Here is a 19847-nt window from a genome sequence, read left to right as displayed (position 1 = left end):
CAGACTGAGAGAGAGACCATGGTTACTGACTGAGAGAGACCATGGTTACTGACTGAGAGAGACCATGGTTACCTCACATGTTCATTCACGTTACAGACTGAGAGAGAGACCATGGTTACATCACATGTTCATTCACGTTACAGACTGAGAGAGAGACCATGGTTACATCACATGTTCATTCACAGTACAGACTTAGAGATACACCATGGTTACTGACTGAGAGAGACCATGGTTACAGACAGAGAGAGACCATGGTTACTGACTGAGAGAGAGACCATTGTTACTCACTGAGAGAGACCATGGTTACCTCACATGTTCAGTCACCTTACAGACTGAGAGAGAGAGACCATGGTTACCTTACATGTTCATTCATCTTACAGACTGAGAGAGACACCATGGTTACAGACAGAGAGAGACCATGGTTACCTCACATGTTCATTCACCTTACAGACTGAGAGAGAGACCATGGTTACTGACTGAGAGAGAGACCATGGTTACTCACTGAGAGAGACCATGGTTACCTCACATGTTCAGTCACGTTACAGACTGAGAGAGAGACCATGGTTACCTCACATGTTCATTCACCTTACAGACTGAGAGAGACATCATGGTTATAGACTGAGAGAGAGACCATGGTTACTGACTGAGAGATACCATGGTTACTGACTGAGAGAGACCATGGTTACTGACTGAGAGAGACCATGGTTACCTCACACTTTCATTCACCTTACAGACTGAGAGAGAGACCATGGTTACTGACTGATAGAGAAACCATGGTTACAGACAGAGAGAGACCATGGTAAAAGACTGAGAGAGAGACCATGGTTACAGACTGAGAGATACCATGGTTACTGACTTAGAGAGACCATGGTTACCTCACATGTTCATTCACAGTACAGACTGAGAGATACACCATGGTTACTGACTGAGAGAGACCATGGTTACAGACAGAGAGAGACCATGGTTACTGACTGAGAGAGAGACCATTGTTACTCACTGAGAGAGACCATGGTTACCTCACATGTTCAGTCACCTTACAGACTGAGAGAGAGAGACCATGGTTACCTTACATGTTCATTCATCTTACAGACTGAGAGAGACACCATGGTTACAGACTGAGAGAGACCATGGTTACCTCACATGTTCATTCACCTTACAGACTGAGAGAGAGACCATGGTTACTGACTGAGAGAGAGACCATGGTTACTCACTGAGAGAGACCATGGTTACCTCACATGTTCAGTCACCTTACAGACTGAGAGAGAGACCATGGTTACCTCACATGTTCATTCACCTTACAGACTGAGAGAGACATCATGGTTATAGACTGAGAGAGAGACCATGGTTACTGACTGAGAGATACCATGGTTACTGACTGAGAGAGACCATGGTTACTGACTGAGAGAGACCATGGTTACCTCACACTTTCATTCACCTTACAGACTGAGAGAGAGACCATGGTTACTGACTGATAGAGAAACCATGGTTACAGACAGAGAGAGACCATGGTAAAAGACTGAGAGAGAGACCATGGTTACAGACTGAGAGAGACCATGGTTACTGACTATGAGAGACCATGGTTACCTCACATGTTCATTCACCTTACAGACTGAGAGAGAGACCATGATTACTGACTGAGAGAGACCATGGTTCCTGACTGAGAGAGACCATGGTTACCTCACATGTTCATTCACCTTACAGACTGAGAGAGAGACCATGGTTACCTCACATGTTCATTGACCTTACAGACTGAGAGAGACACCATGGGTACTGACTGAGAGAGACCATGGTTACTGATTTAGAGAGACTATGGTTACCTCACATGTTCATTCACCTTACAGACTGAGAGAAAGACCATGGTTACTGACTGAGAGAGACCATGGTTACTGACTGAGAGAGACCATGGTTACATCACATGTTCATTCACCTTACAGACTGAGAGAGAGACCATGGTTACTGACTGAGAGATAGACCATGGTTACTGACTGAGAGACCATGGTTACTAATTGAGAGAGACCATGGTTACTGACAGAGAGAGACCATGGTTATTAACTGAGAGCAACACCATGGTTACTGACTTAGAGAGAGACCATGGTTACTGACTGAGAGAAACACCATGGTTAGAGACTGAGATAGACACCATGGTTACTGACTGAGAGAGAGACCATGGTTACCTCACATGTTCATTCACCTTACAGACTGAGAGAGACACCATGGTTACAGACTGAGAGAGAGACCATGGTTACTGACTGAGAGAGACCATGGTTACTGATTGAGAGAGAAACCATGGTTACAGACTTAGAGAGAGACCATGGTTACAGACTGAGAGAGAGACCATGGTTACAGACTGAGAGAGACCATGGTTACTGACTAAGAGAGACCATGGTTACCTCACATGTTCATTCACCTTACAGGCTGAGAGAGAGACCATGGTTACTGACTAAGAGAGACCATGGTTACCTCACATGTTTATTCACCTTACTGACTGAGAGAGAGACCATGGTTACAGACTGAGAGAGAGACCATGGTTACTGACTGAGAGAGAGACCATTGTTACTCACTGAGAGAGACCATGGTTACAGACTGAGAGAGACAACATGGTTACAGACTGAGAGAGAGACCATGGTTAAAGACTGAGAGAGAGAGATACCATGGTTACAGACTGAGAGAGACACCATGGTTATAGATTGAGAGATACCATTGTTATGGACTGAGAGAGACCATGGTTACTGACTGAGAGAGACCATGGTTACCTCACATATTCATTCACCTTACAGACTGAAAGAGACACCATGGTTACAGACTGAGAGAGACCATGGTTATGGACTGAGAGAGACCATGGTTATGGACTGAGAGAGACCATGGTTACAGACTGAGAGAGACCATGGTTACAGACTGAGAGAGAGGCCATGGTTACTGACTGAGAGAAACACCATGGTTACAGACTGAGAGAGAGACCATGGTTACATCACATGTTCATTCACCTTACAGACTGAGAGAGACACCATGGTTATAGACTGAGAGAGAGACCATGGTTACTGATTTAGAGAGACCATGGTTACCTCACATGTTCATTCACCTTACAGACTGAGAGAGAGACCATGGTTACTCACTGAGAGAGACCATGGTTACTGACTGAGAGAGAACATGGTTACTGACTGAGAGAGGCCATGGCTACCTCACATGTTCATTCACCTTACAGACTGAGAGAGAGACCATGGTTACTGACTGAGAGAGAGACCATGGTTACTGACTGAGAGAGACCATGGTTACCTCACATGTTCATTCACCTTACAGACAGAGAAACCATGGTTACATCACATGTTCATTCACCTTACAGACCGAGAGAGACATCATGGTTACAGACTGAGAGAGAGACCATGGTTACTGACTGAGAGAGACCATGGTTACTGACTTAGAGAGACCATGGTTACCTCACATGTTCATTCACCTTACAGACTGAGAGAGACATCATGGTTATAGACTGAGAGAGAGACCATGGTTACTGACTGAGAGAGACCATGGTTACGGACTGAGAGAGACCATGGTTACAGACTGAGAGAGACAATGGTTACAGACTGAGAGAGAGGCCATGGTTACTGACTGAGAGAAACACCATGGTTACAGACTGAGAGAGAGACCATGGTTACATCACATGTTCATTCACCTTACAGACAGAGAAACCATGGTTACATCACATGTTCATTCACCTTACAGACTGAGAGAGACACCATGGTTACAGACTGAGAGAGACACCATGGTTACTGACTGAGAGAGACCATGGTTACTGACTTAGAGAGACCATGGTTACTGACTGAGAGAGATACCATGGTTAAAGACTGAGACAGAGACCATGGTTACAAACTGTGAGAGAGGCCATGGTTACTGACTTAGAGAGAGACCATGGTTACTGATTGAGAGAGACCATGGTTACTGACTGAGAGAGATACCATGGTTACTGACTGAGAGACCATGGTTACTGACTGAGAGACCATGGTTACTAATTGAGAGAGACCATGGTTACTGACTGAGAGAGACACCATGGTTACTGACTGAGAGAGACACCATTGTTACAGACTGAGAGAGAGACCATGGTTACTGACTGAGAGAGAGACCATGGTTACTGAATGAGAGAGACCATGGTTACTGACAGAGAGAGACCATGTTTACTGACTTAGAGAGAGACCATGGTTACTGATTGAGAGAGACCATGGTTACTGACTGAGAGAGATACCATGGTTACTGACTGAGAGACCATGGTTACTGACTACTGACTGAGAGATAGACCATGGTTACTGACTGAGAGAGATACCATGGTTACTGACTGAGATACCATGGTTACTGACTGAGAGATAGACCATGGTTACTGACTGAGAGACCATGGTTACTAATTGAGAGAGACCATGGTTACTGACAGAGAGAGACCATGGTTATTGACTGAGAACAACACCATGGTTACTGACTTAGAGAGAGACCATGGTTACTGACTGAGAGAAACACCATGGTTAGAGACTGAGATAGACACCATGGTTACTGACTGAGAGAGAGACCATGGTTACCTCACATGTTCATTCACCTTACAGACTGAGAGAGACACCATGGTTACAGACTGAGAGAGAGACCATGGTTACTGACTGAGAGAGACCATGGTTACTGATTGAGAGAGAAACCATGGTTACAGACTTAGAGAGAGACCATGGTTACAGACTGAGAGAGAGACCATGGTTACAGACTGAGAGAGACCATGGTTACTGACTAAGAGAGACCATGGTTACCTCACATGTTTATTCACCTTACTGACTGAGAGAGAGACCATGGTTACTGACTGAGAGAGACCATGGTTAGTGACTGAGAGAGACCACAGTTACAGACTGAGAGAGACCATGGTTACAGACTGAGAGAGACACCATGGTTACAGACTGAGAGAGAGACCATGGTTACAGACTGAGAGAGAGAGATACCATGGTTACAGACTGAGAGAGACACCATGGTTATAGATTGAGAGAAACCATTGTTATGGACTGAGAGAGACCATGGTTACTGACTGAGAGAGACCATGGTTACCTCACATATTCATTCACCTTACAGACTGAGAGAGAGACCATGGTTACAGACTGAGAGAAACCATGGTTAGAGACAGAGAGAGGCCATGGTTACTGACTGAGAGAGACACCATGGTTATAGATTGAGAGAAACCATGGTTATGGACTGAGAGAGACCATGGTTACTGACTGAGAGAGACCATGGTTACCGCACATATTCATTCACCTTACAGACTGAGAGAGAGACCATGGTTACAGACTGAGAGAAACCATGGTTAGAGACAGAGAGGTTACTGACTGAGAGAGACACCATGGTTACAGACTGAGAGAAAGACCATGGTTACAGACTGAGAGAGAGATCTTGGTTACAGACTGAGAGAGAGACCATGGTTACAGACTGAGAGAGAGACCATGGTTACTGACTGAGAGAGACCATGGTTACTGACTGAGAGATACCATGGTTACTGATTGAGAGAGAGACCATGGTTACTGACTGAGATACCATGGTTACTAATTGAGAGAGACCATGGTTACTGACTTAGAGAGAGACCATGTTTACTGACTGAGAGAAACACCATGGTTAGAGACTGAGATAGACACCATGGTTACTGACTGAGAGAGAGACCATGGTTACCTCACATGTTCATTCTCCTTACAGACTGAGAGAGACACCATGGTTACAGACTGAGAGAGAGACCATGGTTACTGACTGAGCGAGACCATGGTTACTGATTGAGAGAGAAACCATGGTTACAGACTTAGAGAGAGACCATGGTTACAGACTGAGAGAGAGACCATGGTTACAGACTGAGAGAGACCATGGTTACTGACTAAGAGAGACCATGGTTACCTCACATGTTCATTCACCTTACAGGCTGAGAGAGAGACCATGGTTACTGACTAAGAGAGACCATGGTTACCTCACATGTTTATTCACCTTACTGACTGAGAGAGAGACCATGGTTACTGACTGAGAGAGACCATGGTTAGTGACTGAGAGAGACCACAGTTACAGACTGAGAGAGACCATGGTTACAGACTGAGAGAGACACCATGGTTACAGACTGAGAGAGAGACCATGGTTACAGACTGAGAGAGAGAGATACCATGGTTACAGACTGAGAGAGACACCATGGTTATAGATTGAGAGAAACCATTGTTATGGACTGAGAGAGACCATGGTTACTGACTGAGAGAGACCATGGTTACCTCACATATTCATTCACCTTACAGACTGAGAGAGAGACCATGGTTACAGACTGAGAGAAACCATGGTTAGAGACAGAGAGAGGCCATGGTTACTGACTAAGAGAGACACCATGGTTATAGATTGAGAGAAACCATGGTTATGGACTGAGAGAGACCATGGTTACTGACTGAGAGAGACCATGGTTACCGCACATATTCATTCACCTTACAGACTGAGAGAGAGACCATGGTTACAGACTGAGAGAAACCATGGTTAGAGACAGAGAGGTTACTGACTGAGAGAGACACCATGGTTACAGACTGAGAGAAAGACCATGGTTACAGACTGAGAGAGAGATCTTGGTTACAGACTGAGAGAGAGACCATGGTTACAGACTGAGAGAGAGACCATGGTTACTGACTGAGAGAGACCATGGTTACTGACTGAGAGATACCATGGTTACTGATTGAGAGAGAGACCATGGTTACAAACGGAGAGAGAGACCATGCTATTGGAGTGCATTCTTCTTGACCAGTACATAATGTTGTGAGAATGTACTATGTATGTGCTTGTCTGTGTGTAGTGGTGCATTTGTTTGTATAACTCATTGTGTGTGTGTTTGTGTGTGTGTGTGCGTGCGCCTGTGGGTATGTTTGTGTGTGTGTGCATATGTGTGTGCTGGCGTACCTTTGCATTGCAGCCCTTGTCTGAGCAGGCCCCACAGTAGCGATCCACAGTGGTCACAGAAGGTTAGGACTTTGAAGTTGTGAATACCAAACTTATGAGGCATATTAACGCTGAACCGCTGGGATCCAACCTGAAGGGGGAGACAAAGAGCATTAACGATCACACAGTCACACCCTTAAATTGATTCACCTCATGATAACTCATATCTGGAATGATGCCTACCTCCTCTGGTGTGGTGTCCTCTTTGTCTTTCTTCATCCCAGCACATTTTGTGATGATGAGCTCGTGGCAGCGCTTATGGACTACACACGTGCACACTAGGAGACAACAGACAACTAAGTCAATCACTTTCATTTCAACACGTTAGTTGAGTTATCTGTTAAGGCCCTATTACTTATAGAGCGATGGGAATACACATTGGTGTGCAGATAGCTGTAACACAGACATAGATATGATGGTTACCTTGACACTGGTAACCCTGTTTCCCAATGACACCCCTGTTGAGAGAGAGAAATAGTCACTCAATAAAACATACAGTCAGATTCAGAGTGGAACAGTATTAAATTATGTTTGTGGAATTGTAAATTATTACTTGGAATGAAGTGAATATATTTGGGCCGTCAAAGCTTTGTCACGTTCAACATGTATTTTTCTATGTTTTTGATTAGAAGTCACAATCTGGAATTTAAACAGCCTAACCCTGCTTTGCTGTAATGAATGGAAATTGAACCATTGAACAGCAGAAAGTTGAAGAGGTTCCTGAGCCATAGCAGTGAGTCGGGCCACCTCTATAGGTGCTGTCAATGTGGCTATGGGGGTGACAAAATAGCCACAGCTGTGTGCTAACACTCCTTATCACCCCTGTCAGAGAAACAGGTCACATCATTATCACTCTGTTACACTTACAAGGAGCAGAGGGAGCGTCTGACAATGCTACAGTATACTGCAGTCAGTTAGGGACTATCTGACAATGCTACAGTATACTGCAGTCAGTTAGTGACTATCTGACAATGCTACAGTATACTGCAGCCAGTTAGGGACTATCTGACAATGCTACAGTATACTGCAGTCAGTTAGGGACTATCTAACAATGCTACAGTATATTGCAGTCAGTTAGGGACTATCTGACAATGCAACAGTATAGTGCAGCCAGTTAGGGACTATCTAACAATGCTACAGTATATTGCAGTCAGTTAGGGACTATCTGACAATGCTACAGTCTACTGCAGCCAGTTAGGGACTATCTGACAATGCTACAGTACACCGCAGTCAGTTAGGGACTATCTAACAATGCTACAGTATACTGCAGTCAGTTAGGGACTATCTAACAATGCTACAATATACTGCAGTCAGTTAGGGACTATCTGACAATGCTACAGTATACTGCAGGCAGTTAGGGACTATCTGATAATGTTACTGTCTACTGCAGCCAGTTAGGGACTATTTGACAATGCTACAGTATACTGCAGCCAGTTAGGGACTATCTGGCAATGCTACAGTATACTGCAGCCAGTTAGGGACTATCTGACAATGCTACAGTATACTGCAGTCAGTTAGGGACCGGCTAACAATGCTACAGTATACTGCAGTCAGTTAGGGACTATCTGACAATGCTACAGTATACTGCAGCCAGTTAGGGACTATCTAACAATGCTACAGTATACTGCAGTCAGTTAGGGACTATCTAACAATGCTACAATATACTGCAGTCAGTTAGGGACTATCTGACAATGCTACAGTATACTGCAGGCAGTTAGGGACTATCTGATAATGTTACTGTCTACTGCAGCCAGTTAGGGACTATTTGACAATGCTACAGTATACTGCAGCCAGTTAGGGACTATCTGGCAATGCTACAGTATACTGCAGCCAGTTAGGGACTATCTGACAATGCTACAGTATACTGCAGTCAGTTAGGGACCAGCTAACAATGCTACAGTATACTGCAGTCAGTTAGGGACTATCTGACAATGCTACAGTATACTGCAGCCAGTTAGGGACTATTTGACAATGCTACAGTATACCACAGCCAGTTAGGGACTATCTGACAATGCTACAGTATACTGCAGCCAGTCAGGGACTATTTGACAATGCTACAGTATACCACAGTCAGTTAGGGACTATCTAACAATTCTACAGTATACTGCAGTCGGTTAGGGACTATCTGACAATGCTACAGTATACTGCAGTCAGTTAGGGATTATCTGACAGAGATAGGTAGAGGCGCCGACTGAGATGGCCGCCTCGCTTCGCGTTCCTAGGAAACTATGCAGTTTTTTGTTTTTTTACGTGTTATTTCTTACATTAGTACCCCAGGTCATCTTAGGTTTCATTACATACAGTCGAGAAGAACTACTGAATATAAGATCAGCGTCAACTCACCATCAGTACGACCAAGAATATGTTTTCCGCGACGCGGATCCTGTGTTCTGCCTTACAAACAGGACAACGGAATGGATCGCATGCAGCGACCCAAGGAAACGACTCCGAAAAAGAGGGAAACGCGGCGGTGTTCTGGTCAGACTCCGAAAAAGGGCACATCGCGCACCACTTCCCAGTATTCTTCTTGCCAATGTCCAGTCTCTCGACAACAAGGTTGATGAAATCCGAGCAAGGGTGGCATTCCAGAGGGACATCAGAGACTGCAACGTTCTCTGCTTTACGGAGACATGGCTTACTGGGAAAACGCTATCCAGGGCGGTACAGCCAACGGGTTTCTCCACGCATCGCGCCGACAGAAACAAACATCTATCTGGTAAGAAGAGTGGAGGGGCGTATGCCTCATGACTAACGGGACATGGTGTGATGAAGGAAACATACAGGAACTCAAATCCTTCTGTTCACCTGATTTAGAATTCCTCACAATCAAATGTAGACCGCATTATCTTCCAAGAGAATTCTCTTCGATTATAATCACAGCCGTATATATCCCCCCAAGCAGACACATCGATGGCTCTGAACGAACTTTATTTAACTCTTTGCAAACTGGAAAACATTTATCCGGAGGCTGCATTCATTGTAGCTGGGGATTTTAACAAAGCCAATCTGAAAACAAGACTCCCTAAATTTTATCAGCATATCGATTGCGCAACCAGGGGTGGTAAAACCTTGGATCATTGTTACTCTAACTTCCGCGACGCATATAAGGCCCTGCCCCGCCCCCTTTCGGAAAAGCTGACCACGACTCCATTTTGCTGATCCCTGCCTACAGACAGAAATTCAAACAAGAGGCTCCCACGCTGAGGTCTGTCCAACGCTGGTCAGACCAAGCTGACTCTACACTCCAAGACTGCTTCCATCACGTGGACTGGGACATGTTTCGTATTGCGTCAGATGGGAATATTGACGAATACGCTGATTCGGTGTGCGAGTTCATTAGAACGTGCGTCGAAGATGTCGTTCCCATAGCAACGATAAAAACATTCCCTAACCAGAAACCGTGGATTGATGGCAGCATTCGCGTGAAACTGAAAGCGCGAACCACTGCTTTTAATCAGGGCAAGGTGTCTGGCAACATGACTGAATACAAACAGTGCAGCTATTCCCTCCGTAAGGCTATCAAACAAGCTAAGCGTCAGTACAGAGACAAAGTGGAATCTCAATTCAATGGCTCAGACACAAGAGGCATGTGGCAGGGTCTACAGTCAATCACGGACTACAAGATGAAATCCAGCCCAGTCACGGACCAGGATGTCTTGCTCCCAGGCAGACTAAATAACTTTTTGCCCGCTTTGAGGACAATACAGTGCCACTGACACGGCCTGCAACGGAAACATGCAGTCTCTCCTTCACTGCAGCCGAGGTGAGTAAGACATTTAAACGTGTTAACCCTCGCAAAGCTGCAGGCCCAGACGGCATCCCCAGCCGCGCCCTCCGAGCATGCGCAGACCAGCTGGCCGGTGTGTTTACGGACATATTCAATCAATCCCTATACCAGTCTGCTGTTCCCACATGCTTCAAGAGGGCCACCATTGTTCCTGTTCCCAAGAAAGCTAAGGTAACTGAGCTAAACGACTACCGCCCCGTAGCACTCACTTCCGTCATCATGAAGTGCTTTGAGAGACTAGTCAAGGACCATATCACCTCCACCCTACCTGACACCCTAGACCCACTCCAATTTGCTTACCGCCCAAATAGGTCCACAGACGATGCAATCTCAACCACACTGCACACTGCCCTAACCCACCTGGACAAGAGGAATACCTATGTGAGAATGCTGTTCATCGACTACAGCTCGGCATTCAACACCATAGTACCCTCCAAGCTCGTCATCAAGCTCGAGACCCTGGGTCTCGACCCCGCCCTGTGCAACTGGGTACTGGACTTCCTGACGGGCCGCCCCAGGTGGTGAGGGTAGGCAACAACATCTCCTCCCCGCTGATCCTCAACACGGGGGCCCCACAAGGGTGCGTTCTGAGCCCTCTCCTGTACTCCCTGTTCACCCACGACTGCGTGGCCACGCACGCCTCCAACTCAATCATCAAGTTTGCGGACGACACAACAGTGGTAGGCTTGATTACCAACAACGACGAGACGGCCTACAGGGAGGAGGTGAGGGCCCTTGGAGTGTGGTGTCAGGAAAATAACCTCACACTCAACGTCAACAAAACTAAGGAGATGATTGTGGACTTCAGGAAACAGCAGAGGGAACACCCCCTATCCACATCGATGGAACAGTAGTGGAGAGGGTAGCTAGTTTTAAGTTCCTCGGCATACACATCACAGACAAACTGAATTGGTCCACTCACACTGACAGCGTCGTGAAGAAGGCGCAGCAGCGCCTATTCACCCTCAGGAGGCTGAAGAAATTCGGCTTGTCACCAAAAGCACTCACAAACTTCTACAGATGCACAATCGAGAGCATCCTGGCGGGCTGTATCACCGCCTGGTACGGCAACTGCTCCGCCCTCAACCGTAAGGCTCTCCAGAGGGTAGTGAGGACTGCACAACGCATCACCGGGGGCAAACTACCTGCCCTCCAGGACACCTACACCACCCGTTGTTACAGGAAGGCCATAAAGATCATCAAGGACATCAACCACCCGAACCACTGCCTGTTCACCCCGCTATCATCCAGAAGGCGAGGTCAGTACAGGTGCATCAAAGCTGGGACCGAGAGACTGAAAAACAGCTTCTATCTCAAGGCCATCAGACTGTTAAATAGCCACCACTAACATTGAGTGGCTGCTGCCAACACACTGTCATTGACACTGACCCAACTCCAGCCATTTTAATAATGGAAATTGATGGGAAATGATGTAAATATATCACTAGCCACTTTAAACAATGCTACCTTATATAATGTTACTTACCCTACATTATTCATCTCATGTGCATATGTATATACTGTACTCTACAACATCGACTGCATCCTTATGTAACACATGTATCACTAGCCACTTTAACTATGCCACTTTGTTTACTTTGTCTACACACTCATCTCATATGTATATACTGTACTCGATACCATCTACTGTATGCTGCTCTGTACCATCACTCATTCATATATCCTTATGTACATGTTCCTTATCCCCTTACACTGTGTATAAGACAGTAGTTTTGGAATTGTTAGTTAGATTACTTGTTGGTTATCACTGCATTGTCGGAACTAGAAGCACAAGCATTTCGCTACACTCGCATTGACATCTGCTAACCATGTGTATGTGACAAATAAAATTTGATTTGATTTGATTTGATCTGACAATGCCACAGTATACTGCAGTCAGTTAGGGACTATCTGACAATGCTACAGTATACTGCAGGCAGTTAGGCACTATCTGACAATGCTACAGTATACTGCAGCCAGTTAGGGACTATCTGACAATGCTACAGTATACCAGTTAGGGACTATCTGACAATGCTACAGTATACTGCAGCCAGTTAGGGACTATTAGACAATGCTACAGTATACCACAGACAGTTAGGGACTATCTAACAATGCTACAGTATACTGCAGTCGGTTAGGGACTATCTGACAATGCTACAGTATACTGCAGGCTGTTAGGTACTATCTGACAATGCTGCAGTGTACTGCAGCCAGTTAGGGACTATTTGACAATGTTACAGTATACCACAGCCAGTTAGGGACTATCTGACAATGCTACAGTATACTGCAGACAGTTAGGGACCAGCTAACAATGCTACAGTATACCGCAGTCAGTTCGGGACTATCTAACAATGCTACAGTATACTGCAGTCAGTTAGGGACTATTAGACAATGCTACAGTATACCACAGCCAGTTAGGGACTATCTGACAAGGATACAGTATACCACAGACAGTTAGGGACTATCTAACAATTCTACAGTATACTGCAGTCGGTTAGGGACTATCTGACAAGGCTACAGTATACTGCAGCCAGTTAGGGACTATCTGACAATGCTACAGTATACTGCAGTCAGTTAGGGACTATCTGACAATGCTACAGTATACTGCAGCCAGTTAGGGACTATTTGACAATGCTACAGTATACCACAGCCAGATAGGGACTATCTGACAATGCTACAGTATACTGCAGCCAGTCAGGGACTATTTGACAATGCTACATTATACCACAGTCAGTTAGGGTCTATCGGACAATGCTACAGTATACCGCAGCCAGCAAGGGACTATCTAACAATGCTACAGTATACCGCAGTCAGTTAGGGTCTATCTGACAATGCTACAGTATACCGCAGCCAGTTAGGGACTATCTGACAATGCTACAGTATACTGCAGTCAGTTAGGGAATATCTGACAATGCTACAGTATACTGCAGCCAGTTAGGGACTATTTGACAATGCTACAGTATACTGCAGCCAGCTAGGGACTATCTAACAATGCTACAGTATACTGCAGTCAGTTAGGGACTATCTGACAATGCTACAGTATACTGCAGCCAGTTAGGGACTATTAGACAATGCTACAGTATACCACAGCCAGTTAGGGACTATCTGACAAGGATACAGTATACCACAGACAGTTAGGGACTATCTAACAATTCTACAGTATACTGCAGTCGGTTAGGGACTATCTGACAATGCTACAGTATACTGCAGGCTGTTAGGTACTATCTGACAATGCTACAGTGTACTGCAGCCAGTTAGGGACTATTTGACAATGCTACAGTATACCACAGCCAGTTAGGGACTATATGACAATGCTACAGTATAATGCAGTCAGTTAGTGACCAGCTAACAATGATACAGTATACTGCAGGCATTTAGGGACTATTTGACAATGCTACAGTATACCACAGCCAGTTAGGGACTATCTGACAATGCTACAGTATACTGCAGACAGTTAGGGACCAGCTAACAATGCTACAGTATACCGCAGTCAGTTCGGGACTATCTAACAATGCTACAGTATACTGCAGTCAGTTAGGGACTTGCTAACAATGCTACAGTATACTGCAGGCAGTTAGGGACTATCTGACAATGCTACAGTATACTGGAGCCAGTTAGGGATTATTTGACAATGCTACAGTATACTGCAGTCAGTTAGGGACTATCTGGCAAGGCTACAGTATACTGCAGCCAGTTAGGGACTATCTGGCAAGGCTACAGTATACTGCAGCCAGTTAGGGACTATCTGACAATGCTACAGTATACTGCAGTCAGTTAGGGACTATCTGACAATGCTACAGTATACTGCAGCCAGTTAGGGACTATTTGACAATGCTACAGTATACCACAGCCAGTTAGGGACTATCTGACAATGCTACAGTATACTGCAGCCAGTCAGGGACTATTTGACAATGCTACATTATACCACAGTCAGTTAGGGTCTATCGGACAATGCTACAGTATACCGCAGCCAGCAAGGGACTATCTAACAATGCTACAGTATACCACAGCCAGTTAGGGACTATCTGACAAGGATACAGTATACCACAGACAGTTAGGGACTATCTAACAATTCTACAGTATACTGCAGTCGGTTAGGGACTATCTGACAATGCTACAGTATACTGCAGGCTGTTAGGTACTATCTGACAATGCTACAGTGTACTGCAGCCAGTTAGGGACTATTTGACAATGCTACAGTATACCACAGCCAGTTAGGGACTATATGACAATGCTACAGTATAATGCAGTCAGTTAGTGACCAGCTAACAATGATACAGTATACTGCAGGCATTTAGGGACTATTTGACAATGCTACAGTATACCACAGCCAGTTAGGGACTATCTGACAATGCTACAGTATACTGCAGACAGTTAGGGACCAGCTAACAATGCTACAGTATACCGCAGTCAGTTCGGGACTATCTAACAATGCTACAGTATACTGCAGTCAGTTAGGGACTTGCTAACAATGCTACAGTATACTGCAGGCAGTTAGGGACTATCTGACAATGCTACAGTATACTGGAGCCAGTTAGGGATTATTTGACAATGCTACAGTATACTGCAGTCAGTTAGGGACTATCTGGCAAGGCTACAGTATACTGCAGCCAGTTAGGGACTATCTGACAATGCTACAGTATACTGCAGTCAGTTAGGGACTATCTGACAATGCTACAGTATACTGCAGCCAGTTAGGGACTATTTGACAATGCTACAGTATACCACAGCCAGTTAGGGACTATCTGACAATGCTACAGTATACTGCAGCCAGTCAGGGACTATTTGACAATGCTACATTATACCACAGTCAGTTAGGGTCTATCGGACAATGCTACAGTATACCGCAGCCAGCAAGGGACTATCTAACAATGCTACAGTATACCGCAGTCAGTTAGGGTCTATCTGACAATGCTACAGTATACCGCAGCCAGTTAGGGACTATCTGACAATGCTACAGTATACTGCAGTCAGTTAGGGAATATCTGACAATGCTACAGTATACTGCAGCCAGTTAGGGACTATTTGACAATGCTACAGTATACTGCAGCCAGCTAGGACTATCTAACAATGCTACAGTATACTGCAGTCAGTTAGGGACTATCTGACAATGCTACAGTATACTGCAGCCAGTTAGGGACTATTAGACAATGCTACAGTATACCACAGCCAGTTAGGGACTATCTGACAAGGATACAGTATACCACAGACAGTTAGGGACTATCTAACAATTCTACAGTATACTGCAGTCGGTTAGGGACTATCTGACAATGCTATAGTATACTGCAGGCTGTTAGGTACTATCTGACAATGCTACAGTGTACTGCAGCCAGTTAGGGACTATTTGACAATGCTACAGTATACCACAGCCAGTTAGGGACTATATGACAATGCTACAGTATAATGCAGTCAGTTAGTGACCAGCTAACAATGATACAGTATACTGCAGGCATTTAGGGACTATTTGACAATGCTACAGTATACCACAGCCAGTTAGGGACTATCTGACAATGCTACAGTATACTGGAGCCAGTTAGGGATTATTTGACAATGCTACAGTATACTGCAGTCAGTTAGGGACTATCTGACAAGGCTACAGTATACTGCAGCCAGTTAGGGACGATTTGACAATGCTACAGTATACCACAGCCAGTTAGGGACTATCTGACAATGCTACAGTATACCACAGCCAGTTAGGGACTATATGACAATGCTACAGTATAATGCAGTCAGTTAGTGACCAGCTAACAATGATACAGTATACTGCAGGCATTTAGGGACTATTTGACAATGCTACAGTATACCACAGCCAGTTAGGGACTATCTGACAATGCTACAGTATACTGCAGACAGTTAGGGACCAGCTAACAATGCTACAGTATACCGCAGTCAGTTCGGGACTATCTAACAATGCTACAGTATACTGCAGTCAGTTAGGGACTTGCTAACAATGCTACAGTATACTGCAGGCAGTTAGGGACTATCTGACAATGCTACAGTATACTGCAGCCAGTTAGGGACGATTTGACAATGCTACAGTATACCACAGCCAGTTAGGGACTATCTGACAATGCTACAGTATACCACAGCCAGTTAGGGACTATCTGACAATGATACAGCCAGTTAGGGACTATCTAACAATGCTACAGTATACTGCAGCCAGTTAGGGACTATTTGACAATGCTACAGTATACTGCAGCCAGTTAGGGACTATCTGACAATGCTACCGCAGTCAGTTAGGGACTATCTAACAATGCTACAGTATACTGCAGTCAGTTAGGGACTATCTGACAATGCTACAGTATACCGCAGTCAGTTAGGGTCTATCTGACAATGCTACAGTATACCGCAGCCAGTTAGGGACTATCTAACAATGCTACAGTATACTGCAGTCAGTTAGGGACTATCTGACAATGCTACAGTATACCGCAGCCAGTTAGGGACTATCTGACAATGCTACAGTATACTGCAGTCAGTTAGGGACTATCTGACAATGCTACAGTATACTGCAGTCAGTTAGGGACTATCTAACAATGATACAGTATACCACAGTCGGTTAGGGACTATCTGACAATGCCACAGTATACTGCAGCCAGTTAGGGACAATCTGACAATGCTACAGTATACTGCAGCCAGTTAGGGACTATTTGACAATGCTGCACAGTATATCTGATAATGCTACAGTATACTGCAGTCAGTTAGGGACTATCTAACAATGATACAGTATACCACAGTCGGTTAGGGACTATCTGACAATGCTACAGTATACTGCAGTCAGTTAGGGACGAGCTAACAATGCTACAGTATACCACAGACAGTTAGGGACTATCTAACAATGCTACAGTATACTGCAGTCGGTTAGGGACTATCTGACAATGCTACAGTATACTGCAGTCAGTTAGGGATTATCTGACAATGCTACAGTATACTGCAGGCTGTTAGGTACTATCTGACAATGCTACAGTGTACTGCAGCCAGTTAGGGACTATTTGACAATGCTACAGTATACCACAGCTAGTTAGGGACTATATGACAATGCTACAGTATAATGCAGTCAGTTAGTGACCAGCTAACAATGATACACTATACTGCAGGCATTTAGGGACTATTTGACAATGCTACAGTATACCACAGCCAGTTAGGGACTATCTGACAATGCTACAGTATACAGTTAGGGACCAGCTAACAATGCTACAGTTAGGGACGGGACTTTGACAATGCTACAGTATACTGCAGTCAGTTAGGGACTATCTGACAATGCTACAGTATACTGCAGCCAGTTAGGGACTATTTGACAATGCTACAGTATACCACAGCCAGTTAGGGACTATCTGAAAATGCTACAGTATACTGCAGCCAGTTAGGGACTATTTGACAATGATACAGTATACCACAGCCAGTTAGGGACTATCTAACAATGCTACAGTATACCGCAGCCAGCTAGGGACTACCTAACAATGCTACAGCATACCGCAGTCAGTTCGGGTCTATCTGACAATGCTACCGTATACCGCAGCCAGTTAGGGACTATCTAACAATGCTACAGTATACCGCAGCCAGCTAGGGACTATCTAACAATGCAACAGTATACTGCAGTCAGTTAGGGACTATCCGACAATGCTACAGTATACTGCAGCCAGTCAGGGACTATCTGACAATGCTACAGTATACCACAGCCAGTTAGGGACTATCTGACAATGCTACAGTATACTGCAGCCAGTTAGGGACGATTTGACAATGCTACAGTATACCACAGCCAGTTAGGGACTATCTGACAATGCTACAGTATACCACAGCCAGTTAGGGACTATCTGACAATGATACAGTACACCGCAGTCAGTTCGGGACTATCTAACAATGCTACAGTATACTGCAGTCAGTTAGGGAATATCTGACAATGCTACAGTATACTGCAGTCAGTTAGGGACTATCTAACAATGATACTTTATACCGCAGTCAGTTAGGGACTATCTAACAATGCTACAGTATACTGCAGTCAGTTAGGGACTATCTGACAATGCTACAGTATACTGCAGTCAGTTAGGGACTATCTGACAATGCTACAGTATACTGCAGCCAGTTAGGGACTATCTGACAATGTTACAGTATACTGCAGTCAGTTAGGGACTATCTGACAATGCTACAGTATACTGCAGTCAGTTAGGGACTATCTGATAATGTTACTGTATACTGCAGCCAGTTAGGGACTATCTGACAATGCCACAGTATACTGCAGCCAGTTAGGGACAATCTGACAATGCTACAGTATATTGCAGACAGTTAGGGACCAGCTAACAATGCTACAGTATACCGCAGTCAGTTCGGGACTATCTAACAATGCTACAGTATACTGCAGTCAGTTAGGGACTTGCTAACAATGCTACAGTATACTGCAGGCAGTTAGGGACTATCTGACAATGCTACAGTATACTGGAGCCAGTTAGGGATTATTTGACAATGCTACAGTATACTGCAGTCAGTTAGGGACTATCTGACAAGGCTACAGTATACTGCAGCCAGTTAGGGACTATTTGACAATGCTACAGTATACCACAGCCAGTTAGGGACAATCTGACAATGCTACAGTATACTGCAGCCAGTTAGGGACTATTTGACAATGCTACAGTATCCTGCAGCCAGTTAGGAACTATCTGACAATGCTACAGTATACTGCAGCCAGTTAGGGACTATCTGACAATGCTACAGTATACTGCAGTCAGTTAGGGACTATCTAACAATGCTACAGTATACCACAGACAGTTAGGGACTATCTAACAATGCTACAGTATACTGCAGTCGGTTAGGGACTATCTGACAATGCTACAGTATACTGCAGTCAGTTAGGGATTATCTGACAATGCTACAGTATACTGCAGGCTGTTAGGTACTATCTGACAATGCTACAGTGTACTGCAGCCAGTTAGGGACTATTTGACAATGCTACAGTGTACCACAGCCAGTTAGGGACTATATGACAATGCTACAGTATAATGCAGTTAGTTAGTGACCAGCTAACAATGATACACTATACTGCAGGCATTTAGGGACTATTTGACAATGCTACAGTATACCACAGCCAGTTAGGGACTATCTGACAATGCTA

At 44.8% G+C, this 19847-nt stretch overlaps 1 protein-coding gene across 3 annotated transcripts in view; it reads right to left on the bottom strand.

Moving 5' to 3' along the window:
• The window catches only part of LOC124038633 (protein kinase C epsilon type-like), a 290126-nt gene that overhangs the window by 106573 nt on the left and 163706 nt on the right, over nucleotides 1-19847 (bottom strand). For all 3 annotated transcript variants that reach the window (XM_046354712.1, XM_046354713.1, XM_046354714.1), the window contains 3 exons: nucleotides 7381-7415; nucleotides 7141-7235; nucleotides 6919-7048 (listed from right to left, as the gene is read on the bottom strand). In XM_046354712.1, coding sequence (XP_046210668.1) covers nucleotides 6919-7048; nucleotides 7141-7235; nucleotides 7381-7415 — 260 coding nt within the window. The remainder of the gene's footprint in view (nucleotides 1-6918; nucleotides 7049-7140; nucleotides 7236-7380; nucleotides 7416-19847) is intronic.

The sequence above is a fragment of the Oncorhynchus gorbuscha genome, linkage group LG06, assembly GCF_021184085.1.
Source record: "Oncorhynchus gorbuscha isolate QuinsamMale2020 ecotype Even-year linkage group LG06, OgorEven_v1.0, whole genome shotgun sequence".
Taxonomy (NCBI): domain Eukaryota; kingdom Metazoa; phylum Chordata; class Actinopteri; order Salmoniformes; family Salmonidae; genus Oncorhynchus; species Oncorhynchus gorbuscha.
The sequence above is the reverse complement of the archived record's forward strand: the minus strand, read 5'-3'. Positions and strand labels throughout refer to the sequence as shown.